Source organism: Balearica regulorum, chromosome 10 (assembly GCF_011004875.1).
Source record: "Balearica regulorum gibbericeps isolate bBalReg1 chromosome 10, bBalReg1.pri, whole genome shotgun sequence".
Taxonomy (NCBI): domain Eukaryota; kingdom Metazoa; phylum Chordata; class Aves; order Gruiformes; family Gruidae; genus Balearica; species Balearica regulorum.
The window spans coordinates 7,513,927-7,534,750 of record NC_046193.1 but is presented as its reverse complement, the minus strand read 5'-3'; the positions used below and the strand labels follow the sequence as shown (position 1 = coordinate 7,534,750).

The 20,824-nt window shown below is 46.0% G+C and overlaps 1 protein-coding gene and 1 long non-coding RNA gene across 4 annotated transcripts in view; both read left to right on the top strand.

Annotated features, from left to right (window-relative positions):
- POC1A (POC1 centriolar protein A) overlaps positions 1-11,015 on the top strand; it is a 60,842-nt gene extending 49,827 nt beyond the window's left edge. For all 3 annotated transcript variants that reach the window (XM_075761908.1, XM_075761906.1, XM_075761907.1), the window contains one exon: positions 10,730-11,015. In XM_075761908.1, the coding sequence (XP_075618023.1) occupies positions 10,730-10,828 (99 nt within the window). In that variant the 3' untranslated portion in view covers positions 10,829-11,015. The remainder of the gene's footprint in view (positions 1-10,729) is intronic.
- Positions 11,016-14,415: 3,400 nt separating this feature from the next.
- LOC142603206 (uncharacterized) lies at positions 14,416-18,161 on the top strand. The gene is made up of 3 exons (XR_012837096.1): positions 14,416-14,537; positions 16,076-16,180; positions 16,575-18,161. It is a non-coding gene; the product is annotated as an uncharacterized LOC142603206 (long non-coding RNA).
- Positions 18,162-20,824: the final 2,663 nt, after the last annotated feature.

Below are 20,824 nucleotides of genomic sequence, written 5' to 3'. Positions count from 1 at the left end.
AGATTAGTGGGGGAGGAATAAATTAGTAGGTTAGAGGATAAAATTGGAAATAGGCCTGGAATTATAGTAAAAAACCCAAAAAGCTGCCTTGAATAACTCTGTATTCAGCAACCTTTTACCTTTTTTGTAGCTTTTTTGCCATCCTTGAAGTATTTAATTTCCCATTGGTTCTAAACTTTGATGTTGTATTTTGTATCAACATCACTTTAATGCATATGTACAAGTAGATGAGCCTGACACACTGTTGAAATGGTTTAATAATTATTCATTTTCATGCCAAGGTTTTGATATTTAGTAGTGAAAAAACACAAAACCAAACAAACTTATGCAAATGAGAATGGAAGAAGTCCTCATTCCTAGAGTAAGGGAGGAGGTTCCTCCAAGAGGAGGGATGCAGGCAGGTAGCAAGGCAGAGCTGCGGAAGGTAACTCTGGAGGGCACCGGCTTGCATAGCTCAACTTTGGTTTTCCCAGTGCCAATGGCCTGTAACAGAAGGGAAGGCAGTTCTGGCAGAGCCACTGTTACCCCTCTTTCCTGCAATCACATGCTGACTGGGAAGAGCTGAGGTGTCCTGACTGCTTGCAGAGATCAGAGTGAATGGAAACAGGTGGTGGTGGGTTGGTTGTCTTTCCTAGCCATTTCTGCCAAAGCACAACTGGGCACTGCTCCTTGTGCCTAGCAGATTCAGAACAATGCTGTGTGTTTTATATGGCAGCTTTGGACGTGCAGGCTCCTCTTTGAAAGGAGCTACTTCAAAAACAGAACAAAAATCTTTCATAAATAATGCATAATATGTGGCAGTATTTTTCCCTCCTTGAAGAAGGGCTGAGGATGTACCAATAATCTCCTGGTGCTCTGTTATAAATCATCAGTTCATAATTCCTGAGTGGTGCTTGTTTAAAGAGAACACTAATGGTATAGGCAGGGCCATACAGTTAAAGAGAAAGGATAGAGTCCCTGTGATATTTCCAGAAACCCTCTATTGACATAGCCATCCACAGGTTTTCCAGGGATTTATAATTGTTAGCTCTGTGGGAGCTTGGTTATATTTCTAATGTGGTACCTTGAGTTCCTGTGCTCTTTGTGCTCATCGTAGTTTCCAACACTGTGTTAACATAGTGTAACATACCAGGGGAAAGCTTACGTGTGATAAACTACTTGAGCTTATGCAAATATAAAATTAATTTATTTTCCTAATATTTTTTCTTAGCTATCACTTCAAAGTTTATCATGTTAAACTTAGTATCATGTAAAAGTGGGAAGGAGAAAAAAAACCTTTGAATTTCTGCTGAAAGAGGTAATATAAGACATCAGCCAAAGGCTGTCACCTCTTGCCAATGCACAGCTTTGTTCTGAGCTGCATGCTTGAAGCTGCGTTGTCATCTGCTTGCCAATTATCAGTACCTTCCCTCTGTTGACAGTAGACTTCCAGATGAAGTGAGGTGCCATGTACTTGGAGATAGCGGGATTGTTTTTGTTCTGTTAAGAGTTCTCTTCCTGTTAGACACCAATCGCAAGTAGAAGCACTGAGGCTGTAGAGGTGGTGTGCCCCATGCAGCAGGATACGCTTGAGCAGACTTGCTCCTTCAGTTAGCCATCTCAGTTCTCATTAGAGAAAGATGGATCAGAAGAAACTAGTGGCTGTTGTATACCACATCTAGCAGTGACCACTATAGTGAGTAGGTATAGCCCCCTCAGATTTACAAAGCTTCATTTTTATGTTGGTGACTTTGTGCTGTGATTTTATTCATTAAGGCTTTGGCAACTTTCTTTAAACTGGTCTTTGATTCAATGGAACCTTGCTCCCTTCTTCCTCACCAGAACTCTGCCAGGATATCTTTTGTTTTACTTGTAAGAAAGTAGTCTAATGTGACCTGACAGGGTCTTCATATTTTTTTCTGAACGTGGTTTGTCTTTGGCCATAACTTAACTTCTTTATTTGCATGTGAATGTTTGACTGCCTTTTTCAGAAGAGTAGCACATGCTTAATAATTCTGCTGCCTTGAAGGATGGAGTGAAGTTGAGATCCAGGCATAAACCAATTGTTTCCAGTAGTTTTGGATTACTTTAAGATACCCTGTTGCCCTTTGTAGGAAAGCAGGCAGTTCAAATCTGGCAAAGGAATGAATTTTTCACACTTGCAGTGGAACTGCACTTGTGAAAGATTATCATCTGTGAATAACCATCTTGGCTGCAGTGGAAAACTTGCATTTGCAATGATCATCTAAGAGTTTGTATACAATTTCCCTCCAAACACCTGCAGCTGCCATGTTCCCTCTGTTAATCTGTAGCACTGGTGGGCAGCGGGCATTGAGGGAAAAGCTGCTGGTTTTACGTGGGAAGGAGGATGTCTGCTCCAAATGAAGAGTTCAGAATCAGGTTAGCATAAAAATTCATAAATAGCTGCAATAATCCACCCACAGGAAACAGCTTTATATACTTCCCCAAACTAATCTTGCATTGAAGCTGGGAGAAAACACCACAGTGAAATGGAGAAGACTTGCTAAATCAATAAAATAATTCAAGCCTGAACGGAAGGACAATCTAGCTCATGTGAGATTAAAGGATTATTTCACTCCAGAAAAGATTACAGAGGGAGAGAAGAGAATTTTTAAAATGAAATTCTTTAGCATAAAAAAAGACTTGGACAAGTGGGTTGCTTTTTAATTGGAAAATGTTTGTCTATGCAATGCTTATAATGAAAACAAGTAAAATCAAATTTGTTACTTTTTTTTTTTGAGATGAGGTCTCCAAAGCCTGTGTTGGTGAAGAATGAATGGCTCCTCTCGTGAGAGGTATTGAATGTAGATTAAACAACTGGTTTAGTAAAACTTCAAGTTTTTAAAAGTCAAGATTTTTTTCTTTTGGTCATAAGTGCTGCTAGCTCTACCTTGCACAAATGTCTCTGTTTCTATGTTGCTCTCAACATGTGAACACCCACTGGCTGCAGGTGGACCCAACACATAGGAGGAAAACTGCAAGCAGTCTTTATTCCAAAAGAAATAGTTTGAAATTCAAAACACTAATAAAAAAAGTTCCCAGCTGAAAAATCTGTGAAATACCAGATGAGTTTGGCTTTTAAATCTTAATTTAAGGGACATAGAGGCTATTTCTCATGAGTCAGAACTGTCTCTTGGAGATGCAGCAACTCTGATCTTTCACTCAAAGAAAGCAAATGAAGTACCCTGATTGTTGCCAGTCCTCTGTATGGTGTCATCGGAGCTACTTTCTCCTGAAATTCACTTCCAAAATATGCTTGTTACAAAATCTGTGTTTAGATGCAAATGGATCTTTTTCTTTGTAAGACTAAATTAAATGCACTGCTAGGGATATTGCTGTATTAGCAGGGCACTGCCCAAAGGCTGGCTTCTCAAGTGTTGATCATCTCCCTGGAGGTCCACTGGACTTTTACCTTCCAATATCCTTCAGTGGGGAGGAATACTAAACACCTCCCACTAATTTGTTTTCACTAGCAGACCTTGAGGATTAATATAAATTGTTATTCAGCCGTTGGGTACCAGCAGCTGGATTAACTTAGCTAAGTGATTTGCATCCTTTCAAGAGGTAGGTTGTGTGGCAGGGGAAGGCTATGGAAAGTCCTTGAAGACCTTGTGGTTGGGGGAGACCTCTAGTCTTTTGGGGTCACTAAACTCTGTATTATGCAGTTGCTCTCATGGTACATGGTTGGATATTTTGTTGTAGCTGCTCATAACTTGCTGTGTGTTCGTGCTCTGTGGGGAAACTTGAAGTCTCCTGACTCCTTGTGCTGTAACCCCAGAGGTCTGGAAGCTCTGCACCAGGGAGGCTTTCTGTACCTGTGCAGAATGTGCAGCCGTTCCCTTCCAGAAACTTGCAGCATCTGATGCATGTGCTATCAGTTTAGCTTTGGCTGATCAGCTGTCAAGGCTGAAGCGCCAGCAATGTGTGATGAAACATTTTTAGTATGAGTTCTGTAAATGGAAAGACTTGGTTACAGATAACTTGTGTGCCTTCTGTCCCCACGCTGCACAGAGGAAACTGGCAGAGCCTGTGGCTTATCTTCATGGCTAGGATTGATTTAATACAAAGGAGATTACCTTTTTTGTCCTCCAAGGTCTCTTTAGTCACTGTGATATATGCTGCATGGTCTGGCAAATTGGACAATACTAGAATTTTCAGCTACTCTTGTATGGTTTTCCTACTGTAAAAAGCACAATGAGCACTGAGTGATAACTTGTCACCATGCTGAGTCTACTGTATGAGTAGACTTGTGCAGTAGACCAAACCTGCTCCCAGAATTTAGTTAAAGGGTTGGTGAACTGTGATCCAAGGAAAGTAGAATGTATTAGGAGGTGGAAGGAGATATGGCAGCTGTTAATCATAGAATCATCTGGTTAGAAGGGACCTCAAAGCCCATCTAGTTCCACCCCCTCCTGCCACAGGCAGGGACACCTTCCACCAGACCAGGTTGCCCAAAGCTCTATCCAGCCTGGCCTTGAACGCTGCCAGGGATGGGGCCTCCACAACATCTCTGGGCAACCTGTGCCAGTGCCTCACCACTCTCACTGTAAGGATGAGGAATGGATAGTTGAGCAATACTGGTTCTGAATTTTATAACTACCAATTTCCTTGTAGTGCATTGGGCTGCTAAATATAAAAAATTCTTTACTTTTCAAGTATTGTTAGTAGCGCACGTCTGGCTGGCTGAAGAGCTGGTGGGACTATAAGCTCTTGCACCCTGCACTGGAGAACAGATATTGAGGTGGCTTAGCCACACAGCTTCTTGAGCAGGTCTGGAGCTCTGCGTAGAGATCCTGATGAGGATGTGCTAGCATTTGCATGTCTGCAGGCATAGTCATATTTTCCTGATCCACATGACACAACAGTGATACTGCATGAATGTGCAAAACCTGTGTCGAGGGGGCTTGTGGGACTTCCTAACCCAGAGCTTGACAGCAGCACTGACCCGTATGTTCCTGTCTAGCCACACTGGAGCAAAGCATTTTGAGTAACAAATGTAAGAGTTTGTGGAATTTGAAGCATGTTACAGAGTAAACCCAGGAAATTTCATGAAGTTGCATTAAAGAAAGATTGAGGGGAAGACTAAAGCACTACATGAACTATCTTCCTAATTTTGAAATAATCAATATGTTATCTGTAAATCAGCCTGGTGTGAAATATTCTGTGCAAATAGGCTTTGTGAGAATTCATCTTAGAGTTTGCATTCAAAGCAATTGAGATGTTGAGGAGCTACAGAACTCGGCAGATCTTGTTTTAGTCCAAGCAGATGAGGAGCTATCATTTCTTCAGAAACCATTTCACATTAAAAAAAAAAAAGCCTTAATTGTACATTTGATCTGAGATTAAGGCTTTGACCGCTAGAGTAAGGCTGGTCCTGGCATGCAAAGAGCCTTGTGTGCATTTGTTTGCTACATAAAGTGTTAATAACTGTGAAGGCTTCATACCTTGTATACTCCCAGATATGATGCTTAACTTCCTCAGTCTAAACTGCCAGATTTTGCTGAAAATGCTTCAGAGCATACTGAATGTCGGTAGCTGTTTCTGGTCCCATCTCAAAACTGCGTTAAGATACAACTTGCACAGGAGGAGGGCAGCCTAGCTTTCTTAAAGCATGCTTACTAATAGCAGGGGTCTGTTCTGAGCTTCACTAAATGCAGTTGCTGAGATCGGAGGGAGGCTGACAGCAAGTCAGGGCAGAACTTAGTATGATGGGAGGAAAGGCTGCTTCTCACCACGCAGGTTCATGCTTGAACTTCAGAGTGACTTTTGCTGCACAGATTCTCTCATGAGCCTTTTAATCTTGCAGCTGAAGTTTGGTATTTTAAACAATTGTTGGTGGAAGGAGGTAATTATTTTTTCTGTAAAAGGTAGGTTGGGCTACCCTGGTACAAACCCTTCCTGTGGTACTTCATTTCACTCATTGGATTAGTTTAGGGAAAGGGCTCCCAAGCTTAATTTACCTGGAAACTTGCTGATGTCTATACATACAGTTCAATGCGGAGATGTTCCAGGCAGCATTAAGTGTGGAGGTGCCATTTTAGTGATCAGCATACAATAGCTGGGCTCTCTTGTTAATATTGCTCAGTTTAACTGGTGCATTGGAAGGTTGGCAACTGTGCTCCTTTCTTGCAAGGCTGATTTTGCTTCCCGGTATAGTGCCAACAGGTCTCCTCAACGCTGTGCAGCAGTCCATGGTCCAGATGTCACAAGTTTGTGCCCTAGAGGTGTATAGGTACCTCTGAACCCACTCATGGCACTTGCCAAGGAGGGACCCTTGGATGCTGAGGCAGCATTTCTATGGTGCAGTTTCCTTGCTGTGTACTTCTTGGCCATGTTTGGGACTGAAGTTGGCTTTGAAATGACCATTTTTAGGGGAAACCATAAGTTATAGCAGGGCACCTAGCTCTTTGAAAACAAACTAGCCTTGGCCTTGCTTGTTACAGAAGGCAGAGTTCATAAGTCTGCAACTCCAGGTCAAACTTGACAAGTTTCATTCTGCAAATCCATGAGCCGTCTGTAGTCTTCATGGAAAGGCATCCCTAAGTCTCTCTGTGTACCAGCACAGTGTAGTGGGGAAACTGAGTGCACGGAAACTTAGAAACTTGTGCTTTTGTTGCGTGTTCTTTTGGAGGTGCATTTTTTTCATATATATTGAAAAGAGAATGCTGTCTTCATAAATTAACATGTCAGAAAAAGAAAAATCTGCAGGAGTAGAAGTAATGTTTTTTCTTGGGGTATTTGATGTGTTAGTGTCCTGCAAAATCTCTTTTAGCATATGCTTATGCTTATGGTGAAGTGAACTTTTAAGAATCTTTTTAGTTGAGTAAAGCTAGGAAAGTACTTCTACCTTCTTTGAGATCAATGGAGAGAGGGATTTTGTTATGGAATGATGAATTATGTTATTAAATGAGGAATAAAAGTGCAAGTGTAATACTATGCACACAGCTAAAAGCAGATCTACTTTGTGGTCAGTGTGCAGGATCGTATACCTTGTAGGCTCAGCCAAGCTGTAGTTACCTAATCTGAGTAACTGTTGTATCAATACATGATTTTTTGGGGGTCCCATAATTACTGGTGATCAACTGGAGCAGTGTTATGTCCCCTGTACTATTATGAGTGCTAACTCAAAACTGGTGTGAGTGGCAACCTGGAAAACCTATGTGCTGCTTGCAGGGCAGTCCGCCCTTAGTGGGTGAGCCTAACCTTACTCCACTGCTCCTGTGCTCTTGCCTGCTTTGCCCCCAGCTCCAGGTTAAGTACTGATTTAGTTAATGAGCAGCATCTGTCTAGGTGGGTGTCTCTCTCCTGGCAGGGACTCCCACCACTGCAGGAGAGGGCTGCTGACTGCCTCTGCTTGCTTGCTCTGGACTCTGCTTTTCAGGTTTCCTTTGGCAGCTGTAGAACTGGTTTCTGTTGGCATTCAATTAGCACCTGGTTCCCCTTATCTGTAGCCCTCAGAAGAAGCAGGACTGATTGCCCCCCCCCCCCCCCCCCCCCCAGGCTGCTGCAAAAGCCTCAACCTCGAGGCTAGTGGTTCTTAAACTGTCTCTGCTACTTAATCAGACAGGGGAATGCTTAACATGGACTAAGGAAATGACACTGATGAAAGCATCCTGGAACAGCATCACAAATCACTATTATTTAGGTTGAGGGAGTAAAAATAACATGGAGGATTAGCATAGGAGGCTTGTCATCATGTAAGCAAGTGTGAGTGCTGGGTGCTTCAGTTCAGGTGTCCTGAATATTCCTCAGAACTTAAATAGGAGGCAACTTTTTTTTCCTACATAGTTTCTTATTAATGTTTCCAAAGAGAAGAGCTGGGGGTTTTTTGTAGGCCAAGTCTGTGAAGATGAAGACAAATGTTGCAGGAAGTGTTGGTAAAAGTGATTTAAGTAAGCTTTCTTTTGTATGAAAAAATCTGTATTCTGCTCTGGTGTCCATAGTAATGCTTAGTATATTACTGTAATGTCAGAAATACTTCTTAAAAAAATAAATAGGTTGATCTTTCTTCTTGTTTAAACCTTAGCTGTTATTCCTCTGCCAATTTGAGCCAAGACTTTAATAAATTATCCAGCTTTTAACTCCCTGGTGCGTAATGGAGACATGTACTGTGCTCCTGACATAACAGAAGCCGGGATCTTGCCACAGGGAAGGGGCTCAAGTGTGAACCTGGCTCCAGCAAAGCCTCACTCAATCTGGCTAATGGTATTTTCCTTCTTAGCTTAATTGTTGGTTCATGATCTTCTGAAAAGCAATAGCAAAAACTTGCAGCAGTTGAATATGTGCAGTTTAATTTACCTACCACAAGGATGTGCTTTATAAATAGCAACATGAAAATATTGTAAAACTGTCAGCTGCTTATAAAGGAACTTTTATTCTATGTGTAAGTTACAATATAGCAGCAATAGCAGTATTTGTGCTCTCCCATTCTTCCTAGGATGTCAGGTGCCCTGTGTATTTCAGGCATCATATATTCAAGTCTAAATGGACTGTAGTCACCAGTTCCTACTTTGGACTTCCTGGATTTCATTTCTGACTGCTACTTTTCCACTTTCAGTTTCCAAAAAATACTTGTTACAAGCTTTCTGCTTATACTTACATGCAATTTCCATTCCAATAAACATTTTCCTTACAGCTTTTTCACAAATTGAACGCTTTCTGAAATCTGCTTTATTTGTGCTGAGCCTCATGGTGCACGAAATGGCACTTAACTCCTATCGGCAGGATCGTGGTGGCAGTAAATCACGGGATGCAGGAACCACAAGTAATCAGGGGCTTTGCTTCTAGTGGGGTAGTGTGACCAGGGCATTAATTTAGTAGATGATCTTTCTAAAGGAAATTTGATGCAATGTTTCACACCTCCCTCCTCCTTTTTTTTTTTTTAACCAAGTCTTGAGTTACTAGTTCTTTTTTAAATGGAAAAGCCAGGATCCCAGCTTTTCATTCTCTGTCTGGTTGCTTGCAGGGGAAGATCTTTGCTGTAAATCCCTGGTAGATGTTCAGCCTGCTGTGTTCTGCCCTGAGCAGCTTTACTCCTGACCTCTGTAAGACAGCTGCTAGGCAATAGCAAGGCTGGATACAAAAAAAGATGAAATCCTCTCTCCTTTGAATAGACGTGAGGGCTGCTGCTGGCCCTGGGGCGCCTGGGATGTTACCTGCTGGCTCCACAACTTCTTTCTGGTTCTCTGCGTACTGCAGTTCGTGTGCCTCAGAGGGCTGGCAATAGAAGAGGAAAAAACTTAAATGAAGCTAGTGCTGTAGCCCAGGGGAATATTTAAGCAATGCAGGGGTTTTTTTCTTTCAAGTGAAGCTTTCTACAGTTGCAGCAATGCTGCATTAGGCAGCAGGAGTTCTCTCTGCCTTGTCACAGGTCAGTGGTGCATGTGTAGTAGCAGTAAGCTTTGAACTATGTTTGGGGAGAGGAAAAAAGGGTGTGTTATGGCAAATGCCATGATGCACAGCCCTTTCTCATTCTGCTGATAGTCTTGCAAGATGGCTTTGCCATAGTGCTTGGTGTTGTTTTTACAATGTCTTTTTTTTCTACCACACCCCTTGTCTTGTTCCCCAAATCATTTTACGGGAGACTTTTCCTAGTCACTCAAATGGCCTTAGCCAAGCTATTTCCTCTCTTTGTGCTTTAGTTTCCCCAGCTGTAAAACAGGGATAACAAGACCTGCTTTCTTTTGTCAGGCACTTAGATGTGCTTATGAAATGTGCTATTAAAAGGCTTTCTATGTATAACTTCTATACAAACAGTGGTTGTCCAAGTTTATTTGAATTACTTTATTAAAGTCCAAGGTTCTGAACATCCTTTGTTTTTAACAGAGGATGTTATTTATGCAGTAAAAATTCTCAAAATGTGAAGCTATTGATTGTTGCTGATAAGTTTATGGATATTAAAGCATTAAATCATGACTACCTATTACCAGCCATTCCGGTGTCTTTGGAAGCTGAAAGCGGCTTTGCATAGCTAGGTCCCTTCATTACCTCGGAGTGATCAATAAAAGGTTTTCAGCAGAGGCTTTTATTGCCACGTGGTTAAAAGGTTCTTCCTGTGCATCCTGTACATGATGACTTCAGCTTGAGGACAAAGATATAACAATCCTTTGTGGGCTAACTGGATTACACAAAAGTATTTAGGCATTATGTTGAGGTAGATATTGCCACTTTGGGTTTCAATTCTCCTCCGTTGCCTGTTGCATTGCCGTACGCTGGGAGGGATTTCTTGCTTGACATTGTGCTTGTCCACCAAGTTTTGCATGTTTTAATTGCAGCAAACTGATGATGTTCAGGGAAGGGAGGAAAGAGTTGGAAGCAAAGAGGCAAAATCACAGCTAAAACTGGGCAGAACTACTCAAAACCTCTGTGTCTCATTATCAGAAGAGTTTCTGATGAGCTCTCCAGTGTCTGGTGGATTATACACATGGAAGGACAGAACCTGCCTGTGAAAGGAAATGCAGAGTCCAATTTGAAAGCACAGAGTACTGAAATGGGTGCTTGGCGCTGTGTATGCAGGAGGGCGCTGTGTATGCAGGAGAGCTCCGTCCCCACCATCCTCTCTTCTCTCTGAAGTTGTGTGGGGCTCAGCCCTGCTAAAATGCTGATGTTGGAGCTACAGCCCTGAAATACCTCAAAAAAAAAAAAAATACTGTGAATTTGGCATTTTGTTACCCACTGAGAGGAGAGTATGTAGCTTGTCTTTCTGAGCAGCTTTCATTTTGTTTTGCAGACTGTTTCCATCCTGGAGCAGAGGCTGACGCTCACTGAAGACAAGCTGAAGGAATGTCTTGAGAATCAGCAGAAAATCATTCAGAACAAAACGAGCTGATTTCCTGAGAGAAGATGGGAGCTGAAGGCGCTGGGAGGTTTGAGGTTGGTTGTGTTCCTAACAGACTGTGTGTGACTTGCTTTAATGATTTTGAGCGCAATCTATTTTTCAATTGGAATGTACAGTTATTGTATCTGTAAATAAGCTTTGTTACTTTACTAAAATAAAAGGAATATTTTATTCATAAGTGCGGATAATGACTGTGATCTCCTGTGTTTGTTTTCCAGAGATAAAGCAGCCAGTGTGTGGTCTGAGTACTAACTAGGAAGGTTGCATCTCCCCCACCTTTGGTGCTGCTGGGTTAATTTTAAGATGTTTAAGTGTCTTAGAGTTGCCAAATGTCTGGCAAAGGTGCTGTATTAGGCTTGTTGCTGAGGTGTGTGCTGGCTCTAGGTGACAAGCAAAGAAGTCCCAGGATATTTTGGGCAGTGAACCTCTGTTCTCAGACCATAGCGAGCAGATGAGCTCCCCACACAGCTGCCACCTGGAGAAGGGTCTGTCTTGCCTGGCAAATCTGACAAAGAGCAGTTCAGACCCTGGATAGTATTTGTGCAGAGGTGATTAAATCCAATGGTGGGAATTAACTTGCTCCCTTCTGCGCCATGTGAAAAACAGTTGCTTGAGGCTTGAATAGAGGCGCCGATGGGTCAGGTGCAGGGTGGATTGCAAGGGGATTTTGCTTTTGTCTTAATCTGCTTTTTAAATTAAAGGCAGGGTAGAGGGAGAGGAAAGGGAACCAAACAGCAGAACACTTGCTCCATCGTGGAACTTCCCTCTTCTTGCACTGGACTGCCTTTAATTTTCAGTCATTTTGCAGATGTTTTCACACCTATGCTCTTACCCTGCTCCCCTCATTCCTCCTGAATTTTTCAGGGTTTAGCAGGTGTTTAATATGTAGCTGCACAAGAATTTGGACTTCTGGGAGATCCTGTTCTCCAACAGCTCTTCTGCTGACACACTGGAGGTCTCCTTTCTTGCAATAAACTATTACCTGCATTCCTGGAGAAATGAGCAGCGGGAACTTGAGCACCTCTGGGTTAATGAAACCCTCCTCACCACTGCCTGATGTCTTCAAACAGGGAGGCTGCCTCAATCCCTGCCCTTGGTGGTCCCTCTGGCTGCCACTGCCTGCAAACCTCGCACAGTTTCCACCATCTCCAGATGTGCTGTGGGCATTCTGGATGCTTGCCCAAGGACTTGCTGGCATCTTTATTTCATGTGAGGCTTAGCAGATCCTAAAGCCAGCCTATGTGTTTTTATTTTGGGGGATTTTTTTGCACCTGTGTGTGCTGCTGCTACAGCATCTTGATTGTGTTAATATTCCTCATCTCATCTGAGTGAAGCTGTTTACCTTCCTCTGCCTCACCAGGAAGCTCCTGGTCTCCTTTTCCTCCTGGTCTCCTTTTCCTCCTGGTCTCCTTTTCCTCCTGGTCTCCTTTTCCTCCTGGTCTCCTTTTCCTCCTGGTCTCCTTTTCCTCCTGGTCTCCTTTTCCTCCTGGTCTCCTTTTCCTCCTGGTCTCCTTTTCCTCCTGGTCTCCTTTTCCTCCTGGTCTCCTTTTCCTCCTGGTCTCCTTTTCCTCCTGGTCTCCTTTTCCTCCTGGTCTCCTTTTCCTCCTGGTCTCCTTTTCCTCCTGGTCTCCTTTTCCTCCTGGTCTCCTTTTCCTCCTGGTCTCCTTTTCCTCCTGGTCTCCTTTTCCTCCTGGTCTCCTTTTCCTCCTGGTCTCCTTTTCCTCCTGGTCTCCTTTTCCTCCTGGTCTCCTTTTCCTCCTGGTCTCCTTTTCCTCCTGGTCTCCTTTTCCTCCTGGTCTCCTTTTCCTCCTGGTCTCCTTTTCCTCCTGGTCTCCTTTTCCTCCTGGTCTCCTTTTCCTCCTGGTCTCCTTTTCCTCCTGGTCTCCTTTTCCTCCTGGTCTCCTTTTCCTCCTGGTCTCCTTTTCCTCCTGGTCTCCTTTTCCTCCTGGTCTCCTTTTCCTCCTGGTCTCCTTTTCCTCCTGGTCTCCTTTTCCTCCTGGTCTCCTTTTCCTCCTGGTCTCCTTTTCCTCCTGGTCTCCTTTTCCTCCTGGTCTCCTTTTCCTCCTGGTCTCCTTTTCCTCCTGGTCTCCTTTTCCTCCTGGTCTCCTTTTCCTCCTGGTCTCCTTTTCCTCCTGGTCTCCTTTTCCTCCTGGTCTCCTTTTCCTCCTGGTCTCCTTTTCCTCCTGGTCTCCTTTTCCTCCTGGTCTCCTTTTCCTCCTGGTCTCCTTTTCCTCCTGGTCTCCTTTTCCTCCTGGTCTCCTTTTCCTCCTGGTCTCCTTTTCCTCCTGGTCTCCTTTTCCTCCTGGTCTCCTTTTCCTCCTGGTCTCCTTTTCCTCCTGGTCTCCTTTTCCTCCTGGTCTCCTTTTCCTCCTGGTCTCCTTTTCCTCCTGGTCTCCTTTTCCTCCTGGTCTCCTTTTCCTCCTGGTCCTTTGTACATCCCTGAGAACCACTCGTTGGTATTATCACAATATTTCACTCTTTCATTTGCAGGAGGCTGAGAGCTTTCTTGTTTCCATGTTTATTGGGTTGATTATAAATCTGAGTTTCTCTTTGCTCTGCCACAGACTGTTTGTTTTCTGTTTCTAAGCTCCAAGTCTCATAAATCATTATTTTCTCTTAGATTACGCTAATGGAATCAATTCAGCGATATTCTTCTGTGCTCTTGCTATAAGCTTTCAGTGGCTTTCTGCTGAGAGACTGACATCATTTTCATTGAAATGAGCTTATGTTGTGATGTGGGTGGGGAGGAGGGGACTCAAAGGTACTTGTGGCTAATTTGCTGCTAGGAGAAGGCTGTTCCTGCCCTGATCTGCTGCTGCTGAAGCGATGACAAAAATGAGTTGCTAGAGCCTAATTTATTCACTTGATCTGCAGTGTTATGGACTGGCCTTTGGAGTGGGGGTGTGGAGGGGGAGAAGAAAACTTAAGCTATTCCAACACTCATCAATCTGGGGTAGTTTTGCTTTAAAAATAGCCTTTGTTTCCTTTTAATGTGTAGTTTCTAATGTCTTAGAGACCACAGAAGCAATTTGTATATAGTATTTTAGAGAGAAGGGCAATACAAATGACTTGGGCACATCTGTTATAGATACTTTTTTCATTTCAGATGTTCTGACTCCATTTGAAAGATTTAACTGTGGTTCTAAAACAGATGAGATGCTCAGGTGCTGAAGGGCAAGCCAGTGGGATGTACAGAAAGCTGCTTTTCTGGACTCCACTTCTTAAAAGCACTCATTTGATCAATACCTCTTACCTGGAGTAGGATATCAGGACTTAAAATGTGCCAGCACTTCTAAAGGGTGGCTATTGCTTGAGAGGCAGACAAGGTGTGGGAAATACAAGATTTAAATTATAATCACTGTGCTTAAACATGGAGCAGTAACCTCAAAAACACATCTGAGGAGCCCAAATGCTATTGCCTCTCTTGTCCCTAGGCTCGGCTCCATGCTTAACTCTATCCACTTAAGCACCATGGATTTTGAGGGCTGAGGAGGGAGTAGCCCCTGGAGTAAGTTAAATTCACTTTTCCTTTTACGCTCACAATCTTTTTTTTTTTGACTTGGGAACAACTGCAGTGACTGATTTGTGAAGCTTTTGACTCGGGGAGCAGTGGAACAGCCAAGCAAGGAGCGCATTGTACTTGGGCTGACATAGCCTCTACGCCGTGTGAGGATATACCCGACCTTGAAAACTGTTTGCAGTGAACTCTGTGGACAGGGAGGCTATGAAGAGTTAAGGACTTTGTTTTGGATCGCCAAGGCATGCTTGAAGCCAAGTTCTTAAAAAAGTAGTTTAATTTGTTGCCGTTACATTTGCCAGACGTATGACCTCACTAAACTTTTAGCAGCAGTTCTTTGTGCTGAGATTGGCCCCTGGGGAGCCCAGCGCTGCTGCAAATGGCTTTTTGGCTGCTATGAGTATGGAGCATGTTAAACATAACCGTGATCTGTGAAAAAGTAAGAATCTTCAAGCACTGCCCACTTTCCTTCCTGTCTGGGAGCTGGAATTGGACGGATACCACAGCTGAGCTCATAACTGAATAGGCAAAACCACCAGCGCTCTGGTATTGACTCTTCTGGCTGGGAAGTGAGAGAGCCAGGAGCATCCTCTGCCTATAGGGTCATCCCTGGACATGAGTCCGCCAGCTAACTAGAAAATAAAATCCAACTATGATCTAAGTAGCTGGGCTAAAACTAGCTGGCCTCGTGGTACAAATCGCTTGTTATATAACAACTTTAAAGAGCTGCTTTTGAACGAAATGTTTTTTGAAACATGAGCGAGTAGGAGGGGAGGGAAGCAAATTGTTTTGCAAAGGTTTGTCACTCATGACGTGAGAGCGGGGCTGTGTTTCTTCTCTTGCTTTTAGAAATGGTTTGTCTCCAAGTGCTGCTCAAATGGTATGACCTGATCAGCTGTAGTTTTGGGAAGGAAATGTGATGGGAAAGAAGATTTTTCTTACTGATGTTCATCTGCATATTTAACCTGGATTTAGCCTGCTGTAGGAAGCTTTATGTGTGTCTCTGGGAAAGCTGGGATCTATTTCCAGCTCTGCACCAGAACTGCTGTTGCAGGCAAACATCCCTTTTCAATCCCCTGTTCTCCTCCCCAGGGGAGATGCATATAAATGACTTCCTCTGTTGAGGTACAGGTTCTGTGGATGAAGAGCTCGTTAGAGATTTGAATGCAGGGTGTCAGGGAAGAGAGAGGTGGGCTTGCTTCCATGGCATGGGTCTCCAGCATCCTTTATTTGCTCCCTCTCCTCCAGCACAGCAGCCAGCGGTGCTGGGGGGGGGTGTGCTGAGCTGTTCAGCACCAGCGATGGCCATTGCCTAGGGCTTCAGGTGGAGTTTGAAGTTAACGGGTATTGCTCCTGAGCAAAGATCGGTATGTGCTTATGGCGTGTTGGGAGAGGGTGCTGTGGGTTGGTTTCTGGTGGAGGATGAGCACTGTGGACCAGTGGGATGTTCTGGCCGAGGGTAACTCATTGTCTGCTTAGCTGCAGCTGAGGCAGGCCAGGTGACCACTATGTGAGGCCATGAATTTGCCATCTGCAAGGAGGTCTTTCCCCAGTGGCTGCCCTTAGATTCCTTTATACTCACTCCAGCCCTTCCTCCCTGATAATGCAATGCAGCTGGAAACCCACTGTTCTGTTGTCACAAAACAGGCTGAATCAGTGCCATGACCCAGTGCCAAAAACCTGTCACCTCAGTTCTCCTCTGCTGTTTCTGATCCCTGCAGGCATCTTCCACGCAGCTAATAACTCACTGCCACCTTCCGGATGCCGCTCAAGCTGAGGATATGGTGGTGCTCTGTGCGGCACAATGGTTTTTCTGCAAATGTCCAGTGAGGAGTGCTACAAAGGCTGATCCCACTTATTCCAAGAGCTGGAGCATGTGCCATTGGTGGTAGCTTGGTTTAAAATTGCATCTGGCTTAATTGCAGATCCTTGGAGAGACTCTGGGAGAGGGAGGGCAGGCTTTGGGTTTGCAGCTTTGCCTCTGCGACGTTTCATCCCATCTTGTGTCCGCCTGTGGTGGTGGTAGAGTTTAAGAAACCCTTCCCCAAAGCAGTTTCAAACTTGGTCAATGCAGCGAGATCAAGATGGTGTTTGGGTTCTGCTTTTGAGGTCATAGGGGAAGAGGGCACTTAACGTGGAGAAGCTTTGCAAAGCAAGGCTGTGACAAGCTGCTCCACTTGCTGTTTCTTCATTTCTGCCACTGTCTGCCTTGGGCTGCAGGTGAAGTCTGTGTTGGGGTGGTGACTTCTGACAGTGGAGGTGGTGTGAGGCAAAGGGCTGGAGTGGAAATGGAGTGGAAAGGAGTTCAGCTGGGAAGTGGCTGACCCCAGGCTTCAGGTCCAAGAGTACAGATGGGGAATGGTGGGGCCTGACTGTTCTCGGTGCTGATGCTGCCCAGGAAAGGTGTTCTCAAAACCTGCTGCTCACCAGGCAGCTCCTGTTGTGCCCTGCAGCAGTGGTGGCACAGCTGGACAGCTGCTGTCTAAAAGAAAACTGTAGAATGGGAGGGATGAACTGGAATAAAAGCTCGAGTTGATGTTCTGCAGCAGAGACTAAAGTCCTGCATGTGTGATGGGGAGGGGTGATTTGGGAGGGACACAGCTGCCTTGCTGTGAAGTGGTTCTCTTCTTCAAGGGCTTGGTCTTCAGTATGACAAAATACTATGTGTGCTTCCACAGCTTCAGGAGTGAGAAAAGCAGGCTTCAAGTTGCAGGTTTGTGGAGCGAGACCCCTGAAGGTGACCTGTTTGAATACAGCCATATCTATATGCTGTCGATTAACAAATAGCTTTAATGCCACTTGATCTTTTGCTTAAAGATCAATGCATGCCTGCTGGGTTATTTTTTGGTAGTTTTTGTTTGTTTCCTAAGGGAGAGCTTATTTGACCTGTGTATTTGTGTGATGTATTTCTTTCCTTTACTCTATTATTTATGAAATCAATAGATCTTTAAAAGGAACATTTGCTGCAAAGTGTCTGGAGCAAGGTGTGCTGGAGGAGAATGCAAAAACCTGCCTGCCAGCACGGCCTTTCCCATCAACCAAGTGTCTTTGCCAGAGAGGGGGAGAGGAGCTCACCTGAGCACAAAGGGGTGGTTTGTCCATGAAAATGCCTTGACAGTAGCCCAGGTGATGGGGGGCAAAAGCAGAAATTCCTGCCTGAGTACCTGCAGGTCAGGCAGCAAAGCACGGGCAGGACTAAGGGTGGGCCATGGGATCAGTCACCTAAATTTGGCAGCCCAGGTGGGAGAGGGGAGGCATGATCCAGGCTACGTGCTGCAGAGGATGCTGAAATTCTTTAGATACCTTTAATGGGGCTGTTGTGGTGGCATTGACCAGGCTCAGAGACTTTGCAGCAGTCCACGGGGCTGCTTCATCTCGTTTTTAGAGGGCAGATCTGTTGTTGCTGTGCAGCACCCCGCACAAGACGGTACAGAGCTATCCTGTGCCGAGACTGCGCAGACTGCTGTTACTAATGCACCTGCAACAGCCCCGGTTTTTGCCTGGCAAGGTGCCACGTGTTCCTTTGCCTCTAGGGTCCCGTACCCCAAACTGGCCGCCTGCTTTCCAAGCTGTAGCTTTGCCAGCCTTCCCGTGCAGACAGGAAAAGCCAAATTCTGCGTGTCAGGAGGCAGCAGTGAGCAGTCTCAGCTGACCTAGCTGGCGGGGGATATATGTATCTCATAGCCATGTTTTGCAACAGGATCCACTGGTGAAGGGGCTCCTGGATAGCCAGAGATGTCGGAGGTGTGGCCCAGGAGCATCTGTGCAGGCTGGAGAAGGAGCCTCGACCTTCAGCCTGGCTCAGGTATGGTCACAAGCTGGTGTGATCAAAGAGCCCATGGCTCCAGGCGTTAGTGGCCTAGCACTGACGTGGCTTTTTTAGAGGGACCAAAGCCACCAGGATAACCAGCTGGGGCTGTGGGCAGAGGCATCTTCCGCAAACAGCGAAGCTAAGAGAAAGTGCTTATTTCCCCCTCACTGCTTCTATGTTCTTCCTGTTGCAAGTGAGTGTCTGCTCCCCTCAAGTCAAAGCTAGTCTGAGTCCCAGCAGAGTAAGTCCTTGGAGGATGTGCCAGAGCTGGAACAGGGACTGGGGGGCTGCAGGAGTGGCCCTGGGAAGGAAGAAGAGTCATGGAGAAACCAGGCAGCAGGACCAGGGGGAGCTTGGGGATAAACTGCCCCTCGCTGCTACCAGGTAGCAAATGAGGTAACCTGGGCACCAGACAAGAAACTATTCTTATCTTCACGTGTGGGGCAGCATGGGGAGGGACCAAGGGTGGGATGGGGAACGCAGCTGCAGGGTGCACGTGTAGGCCCTGCTCCCAGGGGACAGGGAACTCTCCCGTGCTGCCATACCTGCTTGTGGGGTCAGGAGCAAGCGCCCGAGTGAAGCTCTGGCCCCTTGCTGCTCCCCTCCGTGGGACTTCTCTGTGATAACATCTCGGGACGGAACACAAGAGCTGGGCCAACAGCCCCTCTGGCACCTGGCTCCTCAGCAGCGATTCCTGCTGGGAGTTACCTCCATCGCCTCCCCGGCACTGCAGAAGGCAGCAGCCGGCAGGGAAGTTGGATGCTGTCGAACTCAGCGATCGGTTTGCTGTCCCCAGGCTGTGGGTGAGGGCACGGCTGCAGCAGCCGGCTCTGGCATGGCCCCAGCCTGCGGCACGCCTCGGGTGATTTTTGCCCCCTCTGGCAATTTGCTGCCTGAAGTGACTGCCTGCTCGGCCTGTGCCGAGAGCCAACCTTGCCGCCCGCTTGCCCAGCGGCGTTTCAACGGAGCAAAACTTGCTTGAGCGAGGCCTAGAGCTTGGGTTTGGTGCTGAGTCGTTCCCGGCTCCGGGAATCAGTCACCTGCTTTGCTTCAAGGAACAAAGTTGAACAAGTCCCTGTCTCTCCTCCCTTTCCCTTTTCCCATCCCTCCGATAGTGATGGGCCTGCTCGGGTCCCTGCGGCCGGCCGGTTTCCCTGCGCTCCCCGCCCTGCGGCTCAGCGGTGCGTTTCGGAGGTTACATTCTTTGCTGCAATTACCCCACTCTCCTGCCTCTCCTTACTGTGCTGCCTTTGTTGCTGGCTCTCAGAGGAGAAGCAAAGATGAAAGAGAGCAGAGATGATTATATTTAATAGCAATGAAAATTGGCGCGGTGACTGGGGGCCACTTTCCTTCCCTTTCTCCCACCTATTGAAGTTGGGAGGCAGCTTTGAAACTGCACGTGGTCATCTCACCACGACCGTGCCGGGCTCCACCGCAGCACTGGAGAGGAGGGGAAAGCCAGCAGCATGCTTTACGTACATCCATGTTGTCTGGGCTTTCCAGCCTGGCCCCAGTAGTTGGGAAAGTAGCTTTTTTTTTTCTCTCTCCTCTTTTAAATGAAAAGTCCCTTTGTCCCGTCCTACAAGTGCACGCTGCCCTGGTCCCGGGTGGATTGGTTTGCCTGCCTTTTAGATTCAAATACCTTCCTAATTTACAATGATGGGAAGGAGCAGCAGAAAGCTAAACAAAAGTCAGCTAAAGCCATCTTTCCCTAATCCACCCTGGCATTTCACAGGCTCGCTTGGAGAGTGGTGGGGTCAGCTGCCCCTCGTCTGGCAGCAAGCTGCTCTGGCCCTGTCTTGGGGTCCCAGGCTTTGGGAGAGGTGCTGCAGCCAAAAAGCCACAGTAGCTGCTCGGGGTACACTGGGAGAAGGTTGTTGGAGGTGGAGAGGTGGCGAAATGCTGATGGGTAAGTCCCCAGCAGACACTGCAAAAGCTTCTCACCATCTGGAATATTGATGTGAAATGGACCCCGTGGCATATAAGGCGTTTGGAGAGCCCGATGGCTGAGTGAGTGACAAAGGGACGGGGACTGTGGTACCACCGGCGGAGCCAGTGTGTCTGTTTCCAGTGGAGCGAGCGGCCAAGCCGCTGGTGTGGTGTGACCACAAAGCCCAGGGGTAAGTGCATGCTGTGGCCTTGGCAGGAACCTCTTTAAAAGCATGAATGTGGTTCTTAGCCCAGTGTTTGTTTAACGTCCCCTCCTCAAGTTAAACCGTGATTTACCCATGGAGACAACTATTAGGCTCAGTCCCCTACTTTCCCTTCATCCAAGGACATTGTTGGCTTCCCTTTCCTCTTGCCAGGCCAGCTCCTTTGCCAGCAAGGAGAGGATGGAGCTCAGGTGTGAGCAGAGAGCTCCATTGCTGCTGAAGGATCCCTGAATGGACAGGAAAGAGTGAGACAGCCCATGGCAAGGCGCTTGTTGACCAGTAGACTTCCATCATCAAGATTTCCTAGGTGGCTGCTAACAAAGCTTCAACCCAGAGAGAAGGGAGGCTTTTCCTTCCAATTCATGTATCGGGCAGCACAGAAATGTGTCACGTTCCCTGGGTGGTCTGCAATGGGGTGGAAGGAGACAAGAAACAAGGGTGTGAGTAGGGTTTGTCCCTGCCATGAGCCAGCTGCAGTAACAGGTTATACTTGCTGTGAAGCTCAC